Here is an 8216-nt window from a genome sequence, read left to right on the forward strand (position 1 = left end):
GTAAGGAGTCTGAGTTCAGGAGAGATTTAGGAAAGTTCTTAGAGTGACTCAGAGCAAGGAAGGGACAGAAACTGTGACCTCAGTGAGGAGGTGTGACCCTGTTGTTAGGTGTGATGTGATTGGACACACCCCTCTGTGAGCCTATAAGGTGTGAGGACACCCAATGGACATGAGATGAGCTGCAGACTGTGACAGTGTTAGTGAGGTCACTGCTGATGAAGGTTGAGACAGACTCAACTCATCACTGCTGCTCTGATGTGTTTTTACAGTTTTACAAATATCTTAGTGTTGTATTTTATCTCTGGCGTCATAATGTTAAATGGAAAATGTGTGTGTATCCCAAATGAGATGGGCCACAAACATTCTCCCTGCATGATCTCATCTGTAGCATTTCATTGACTCACTGTCATTTTGTGCTTAGAGACTGTTTCTCTGACCTCTTTGTGTTTCCACCATTTTCTCCTCTGATTCAGAAACTCTTAAACTCCTCCTCCTGCTCCCAACAGTTTGTCTCTTCTTATCAGGTCTGAGACACTCTGTGAATAACTTTTATCTTTACAAGGACCTCGTAATTCTCGTAACTATAATATTATTACTTTCAATAATGTTGTTGTAAGCTACTGTCATTACCTCTATCTATCTATATCTCTGTCTCTCTCTGTCTCTGTCTCTCTGTCTCTCTCTGTCTCTCTCTGTCTCTCTCTTTCTCTCTCTCTCTCACGTTTCAAGTTTCAAAGTAGCTTTATTGGCATGAATGGTATCAACCATTGTTGCCGAAAGCAGAACATACATGCAGACATACAATCCAATTACAATACAATTAATACAATACATTAAATATTTTACATTAAATACATTTCATATTGAATAAGCAGATACACATACATTAAATATTTTACATTAAATACATTTCATATTAAACAGGCAGATACACATACATTAAATATTTTACATTAAGTACATTTCATATTAAATAGGCAGATACACATACATTAAGTTCATGTTACATTAAATATGCAGAGTGTTATAAGGAGACTGTGTTGTTGTGTTGTTGTGTCTCTCAGGCTGTGACATGCACTGACATATTTTGCTGCTTCTATGGCACTGACACTGTTTTCTCCAAGTAGATGATGCATGTTCTCCTGATCACAGAGGGGATCAAAATCTTGGAGTTTATGTTTCATTTTTGAAAAGAACTTGGTTCTAAGTTCTTCATATGTGTTACATTTGAACAGGAAATGTTGCTCTGTCTCCACCTGTCTCTGTCTCTGTCTGTCTCCACCTGTCTCTGTTTGTCTGTCTCCACCTCGACTCTTAGCACGAGGAGGCTTTGTGAATACGGTCCCTCGACTCTTAGCACGAGGAGGCTTTGTGAATACGGTCCCTCGACTCTTAGCACGAGGAGGCTTTGTGAATACGGTCCCTCGACTCTTAGCACGAGGACGTTTTGTGAATACGGCCCCTCGACTCTTAGCACGAGGACGTTTTGTGAATACGGTCCCTCGACTCTTGGCACGAGGACGTTTTGTGAATACGGTCCCTCGACTCTTGGCACGAGGACGTTTTGTGAATACGGTCCCTCGACTCTTGGCACGAGGACGTTTTGTGAATACGGTCCCTCGACTCTTAGCACGAGGACGTTTTGTGAATACGGCCCCTCGACTCTTAGCACGAGGACGTTTTGTGAATACGGCCCCTCGACTCTTAGCACGAGGACGTTTTGTGAATACGGCCCCTCGACTCTTAGCACGAGGACGTTTTGTGAATACGGCCCCTCGACTCTTGGCACGAGGACGTTTTGTGAATACGGCCCCTCGACTCTTAGCACGAGGACGTTTTGTGAATACGGTCCCTCGACTCTTAGCACGAGGACGTTTTGTGAATACAGCCCCTCGACTCTTAGCACAAGGACGTTTTGTGAATACAGCCCCTCGACTCTTAGCACAAGGACGTTTTGTGAATACAGCCCCTCGACTCTTAGCACGAGGAGGCTTTGTGAATACGGTCCCTCGACTCTTAGCACGAGGAGGCTTTGTGAATACGGCCCCTCGACTCTTAGCACGAGGACGTTTTGTGAATACGGTCCCTCGACTCTTAGCACGAGGAGGCTTTGTGAATACGGCCCCTCGACTCTTAGCACGAGGACGTTTTGTGAATACGGCCCCTCGACTCTTAGCACGAGGAGGCTTTGTGAATACGGTCCCTCGACTCTTAGCACGAGGAGGCTTTGTGAATACGGTCCCTCGACTCTTAGCACGAGGAGGCTTTGTGAATACGGCCCCTCGACTCTTAGCACAAGGAGGCTTTGTGAATACGGCCCCTCGACTCTTAGCACGAGGAGGCTTTGTGAATACGACCCCAGAAGTTCTGAGACTTTTCAGGACTGATCCTCCAACAGGCAGAAACTTCAGATGTAAAACTAGATCTGACAGAACCTGAACCACTGTCACCTCTCAGTTCTGAATCTGTTACTGACACAAACCGTCTGAATGTTTCTCTGACTTTAATTATCTGACTGAACCACAGCGTCTCAGTCTCTTGATAACAACATCATCTCTTCTTCATATTTAATCATCATCCTGAGGAGAAACAGCTGAGTGTGTGTTTACCTTCACGTAGGAGTCACATGACCTGAGGAGTCCTCTGGCCTGGTGGACTGTGGACACACAAACACAGACACACAGTGACTGTCAGTAACAGGACTCTGCTGCCCCCTGCTGGCTGCCTGAGAAGCAGCAGCTGGAGGAGCTCCTCTCTTATTGATCACATTCTTGATCAGATGATTGATCAGGTTATTGATCAGACTCTTCAGACACTTTTGTCTGACTCTTCAGTCATCCTGTCACTTACTATGGATGATGAGTTGTCCCGCCTCTGGAGTGATTGACAGCCGCAGCTGACCTATAAACAGAGAGATGATCAATCGATCTGAGGACGTTAAATATCTGATCAATATCTGATCACTGATCAATCGTACCTCTGCCTCTGATCACTGATGGGTGGACCCTCCTCCTCCTCCTGGTCCTGGTCCTGATCCCTGGTGTCTCCCTCTGTCCTCTCTCAGACCTGCTGGTCCTAGTCTCTGAGACCAGACCTGCTGTGGACCTGGTTCTGGTCTCTGAGGACTGATCTGAGACCAGACCTGCTGTGGACCTGGTTCTGGTCTCTGAGGACTGATCTGAGACCAGACCTGCTGTGGACCTGGACCTGACCTGGACCAGAGCACACATTTATTTATTAATTTATTTATTTTATTTATTTTATTTATTTACCTTTATTTAACCAGGTGAGTCAGTTGAGAACAGTTCCTCATTTACAATGACGACCTGGGCAAGAGGCAGCACAGAGAGTCAGACACATTCAATCACAGTGAAACAATCAATCGGACACAGTATATAAAAAACACACACAACACATAACAAACGTACGAGCTAAAAGTGGTAGCGCTGACATGTCAGGAGGAGGTTCAGGACCAGGATCAGACTCTCAGAGTGGATCTGTGACTGACCTCACAGGTGGACTCTGTGGTCCTGGTCCATCTGACCCAGGTCGGTGTCCTATGATCAGTCTTGATCCTGGTCTTCCTGATGTGGGCCACTCTGACCTCAGGTCTGCACAACTGGGCTTGACCTGACCTGAGTCCAGACCCAGACCAGACTGAGGTCCTGGTTCTGCTGCAGAGACACATCAGAGTCTGAACCTGCAGTTATTGATCAGTGATCAATAATCAATCAGATCATGTCTCACCATCTGTGTTCCCTCCTCAGGGTCTGTGTCCTCCTCTGAACATCATCTCCTGGATCAAGGTTCTCCTGACAGCCTCCTCCTGTCCTCCTCCTCCTCCTCTTCATCTCCTCCTCCTCCTCCTCTCTGCACCTCCTCTTACCTGCAGGAGGAGGACACTGGGCCTCCTGGTGCAGCTGGAGGACAGCTCCACCACAGGGCCTATCAGAGGACAGGGAGCAGAGCCACGTTAACACAAATTGATTCGGACGTTAAATCTTTCATCAGCGTCTGCTTTTAACGACATCAGGTTTAATTTAAAGGCTCTGTACTCGTCACGTTTTATTACCAGCGTTTTATGACTTTTAACAGAGACGTTCATCACTTCCTGTTTCCTCTGACATTCTGCAGACTGATCTCTATGTGACGGACACAGGACAAAGTTTCCCATAAGATCTAAAGGATGTGACATCATCAACGCCCTGAGTGTCTTCTCTCTGTTCAGCTAACAGAGACACTAGCTAACGTTAGCTAAGACATGGAGTCTGCTAACAAACAACTGCCACACCGAGTCCAACATGTTGTGTTTCTGTTAGATACATGTTGCAGCGGCATCCCGGCGGAGACGGACCTTCTCTTAGCTTCTGTAGCATCTCAGATTTAGACCAAGTATCTGATCCTGAGTCCCTGACAGATCAGTAAACTTCCTGTTACTGCAGTAAAACACAGGTTCGACCCCACGCTGCTGCTGGACACCAGCCGCCCTGAACCCCAGGGCTGAGGTTTACACTGAGTGGATCTGAGCTGCTGCAGTAGCTAAAGTCTGAGCTGCCGTCAGCTCTCCTCCCAGGGAAGTGATGTTCTGGTGGTGCGGAGTGAGGCGGAGGGTCAGCGGGCGGGGCTAACTTGCCGTCTCTTGTCTCATTGGTTGTCTAATAAACAATAAATCATCACATTCACTTATCAGAAATTCAGTGATAAAAACATCTTAACATTGAAGGAACTTTAACATGTGAAATACTTTGTGATATTGTGGTTTTAGCTGGCTAACATTAGCTTACGTTAGCTCGCTTGCTAACACAAAAGAAAATACAGTCTAATAACGTCGTCTAACTCATCCAGACTCTGAAGCTGATCTGACTGGGTTATTAGTTAGCAACACTGAATCAACCAACACCATATCAGTACAGCGCAGTTTATTTACAGCCAGATAGCTAACCGTAGCTTGCTTGCTAACGTTATCACTAGCCAAATACTGAGTGGACATGTCAGTCCGCTGGCTCACTGAGTTCATCGCTAATGGATGCACTTGGTAAACAGACCTACACCTGATTAGAGTCTTTGTAGTCTTTGTAGTCCTTTAACACTTGAAGCTCGTTAACACCACAGAGTCACATTCACACGTTCACACACTGATGGCCGAGGCTTACACACAGGACGCCACCTGCTGCTCACTTAAACATTCACACACATTCACACAGTGATGGAGCAGCTGTCAGGAACAGTTTAAGCTTCAGGATGTTCCTCAGTGATACTCTGACATGCTGATCTGAGCAGTCGGGGACCGAACCACCGAGCTTTAGAGGACGAGCTGCTGAACCTCCTGAACCACAGCTGCTCCTCTATTAAGAGACCTTAGGGACTGTTCTGCATTTGTCAGAGGAGGGGGCGTGGCTGCAGTGTGACCCCTCCCTCCTCCATAAATGAGTTTTTAGATTTTGATGTTTTTGACAAGAGTTTATTTTTGGATGAATTTTAAAAGATGGAATTGTTGTCGGACACGATGTGTTGAGGGACCGTATATTTACAGTTTCTGGCTGACAGATGGGTCAGCTTGGTGATTTTTAAAGAAAACCTTGTTTAAAAGATTTTTTTTTAATTGCCAAAATCACATCACCAAAATATGCAAAAAAAAATGAGGAAAGCATTCTTTTCTTTAAAGATCGGCGGTAATATAAATCCAAAATACAACCATTTAAATCTGTCCCTCCGTATTGCTTAAAATATAATTTGATATACCTTCACCTGTTTGCACACAGGTGAACACAGGTGACCACAGGTGACCACAGGTGAACACAGGTGAACACAGGTGAGACGATGCATTAACCAGCTGCAGGTTTGTTTCAGTTTTACTTGAACACTGAGGAAGAAACATCTGAAACAGGAAGTGAAGCTGCAGCTCGTCACACTGATTGGAGGTAACGAGGAGGATTAACAGATTAACACACACACACACACACACACACACACACACAGAAACGTGTCCTTCCGAGGACCGTCACTTTAATGAGAGGCAACGTTTAACACTCAGTGTGAAGTTCACTTTGTTCTGTTTAAATCTCAGTCACTCATTAAACTGATTCATTCATTCATCCAAACTCTTCATCAGAAGCAGAAACAACATGTGAAAACACCTTCAGTCACAGTTTATCTGATGTGAATGAGCTCCACTTATTAAAATAACGTTTAAAACTTCTGAAAAGTTTCAACATGTTTAAATCTCAACATGATGAAAGATGAAAACTTTGACTTCAAACGTCTCAAACTTCAGCTGCTGAGTTTCCTTCAAACTTCTGATTCAACTTCACCTAATAAATCTCAACACTGAAACATTTGAAACTTGTCTTTAGTTTCACATTTTAAAGCTTTTGTAGTGTTTAAAGTAAACTTTCAGTGACTGAATTCTGTGTTTGTGTGTTAAAGATTAAATTTGTTCAGTCCTTACAGGAAGTTTGTTTTTATATCCGAACTCTGTGAAACTCATCAGATCTGTTTAAATGTATTAAAGTTACAGACTCACCTTTTCCTGCTGCAGTGGAGCACCTCCATCACAATCTGTAACTAACAGTCTAACAGACCTACAGCCTGATTCTTTAACACTCTCCAACAGTCTAACAGTCGTCTCTGTGTTCGTCTCTCTGCTATTTGTGTTTCTTGAATTTTCCCTCTGAAGTAAAGAAAAAAAAAATTCAAACCAGCAGCAGCTCTTTGCCCGTCATGTTCAAACTAATACACATCATCACTTCCTGTCTGCTCCTTCAAAATAAAAGCTTCCTTTTTTCTTTTTAAATATCACAAACATTTTAAAAATCACTGAGAAACAGTCTAATCCTGTGGTCCTGATGGACTCAGTGTCTCTTCTGGAGCTTTTGATCAGATCACATGATCTTCATCTTTGTATCACATGATCTTCATCTTCATCAGAGAAACTGAACTTTTCCCTTATTCAATCCTGAAAACTTATTTTTATTTGTAAAGAGAGACTGAATCATGTGACCTGATTATAGCTCCAAAAGATCAAGATGAGGATCAAGATGAGGATGGGCATGAAGATGAAGATGAGGATCAAGTTGAGGATGGGCATGAAGATGAAGATGAGGATCAAGTTGAGGATGGGCATGAAGATGAAGATGAGGATCAAGTTGAGGATGGGCATGAAGATGAAGATGAGGATCAAGATGAGAATGGGGATGAAGATGAGGATGAGGATGAACATGAACATGAACATGAGGATGAGGATGAGGATGAAGATGACAGGTACACCGTGTCAGATACAGTGAGACAGATACAGATACAGCTGATTGACAGCTGTCAATCTGACAAACAACAGTCACACAGTAAGAACAGCAGAGCTCTGAGGGTGGATCTGTGTCTCTGGAGGACTCAGTGGATGGTGTTTTGTTGTCTCTCCATGGTAACAGATATAAAAGCCAGAGGGTCAAAGGTCGGGGTGTGATGTCAGGAGACAGTAGTGTAGCTGCAGCACACAGTGAACGTAAAAAGGTGACTGACGTACAGGAAAATGTTCTGGATAAACACACTCAGCCCTAAAACGGTCAACTGATGTTTTTATAAATAAAATTAAATTGAATAAATAATAATACTCAGTTTAATATCTGGAATCATCTCCAGAGTTTTAATGTGAAAACCCATCCTCAACTTCCTGTGGTGTTGGTGTCAGTGTGTCCGACTGAGGTCACTTCCTGTTGTTCCAACACACACACACACACACACACACACACTGAGGGTCCACATGTGTTTGTCATTAACAGAAGGGGGGGGGGGGGGGTCCACGGCGACAGACCAAACTCCACATTTAAGGGGGAGGAGGCACTTCCTGTTCTTCAGACTGTCACACAGAGTCAGACTGACAGTTACAATGTTTTATTTATGTTTTCGATGTTTTATTATATTATACTATACTATATTATATTATATTATATTATATTACATTACATTACATTATATTATATTACATTACATTACATTATATTATATTATATTTCATTATATTACATTACATTTTATTATATTATATTACATTACATTACATTACATTTTATTATATTATATTGCATTATATTATATTACATTACATTACATAATATTATATGATATTATATTACTCATCTCGTCTCGTCGTCCTCTGCTTATCCGGGTCCGGGTCGCGGGGGCAGCAGCCTCAGCAAAGAAGCCCAGACAGTCCTCTCCCC

At 43.4% G+C, this 8216-nt stretch overlaps 1 protein-coding gene across 1 annotated transcript in view; it reads right to left on the reverse strand.

Annotated features, from left to right (window-relative positions):
* The window catches only part of LOC117252147 (regulator of G-protein signaling 3-like), a 35071-nt gene extending 28409 nt beyond the window's left edge, over positions 1-6662 (reverse strand). Inside the window, exons 1-6 of the mRNA XM_033618848.2 lie at positions 6524-6662; positions 3748-3945; positions 3509-3674; positions 2978-3212; positions 2851-2901; positions 2610-2656 (exon numbers count right to left, since the gene is read on the reverse strand). Coding sequence (XP_033474739.2) covers positions 2610-2656; positions 2851-2901; positions 2978-3212; positions 3509-3674; positions 3748-3945; positions 6524-6552 — 726 coding nt within the window. The 5' untranslated portion in view covers positions 6553-6662. The remainder of the gene's footprint in view (positions 1-2609; positions 2657-2850; positions 2902-2977; positions 3213-3508; positions 3675-3747; positions 3946-6523) is intronic.
* Between the last annotated feature and the right edge of the window lie 1554 nt (positions 6663-8216).

Source organism: Epinephelus lanceolatus, chromosome 9, assembly GCF_041903045.1.
Source record: "Epinephelus lanceolatus isolate andai-2023 chromosome 9, ASM4190304v1, whole genome shotgun sequence".
NCBI classification, from domain to species: Eukaryota; Metazoa; Chordata; class Actinopteri; order Perciformes; family Serranidae; genus Epinephelus; species Epinephelus lanceolatus.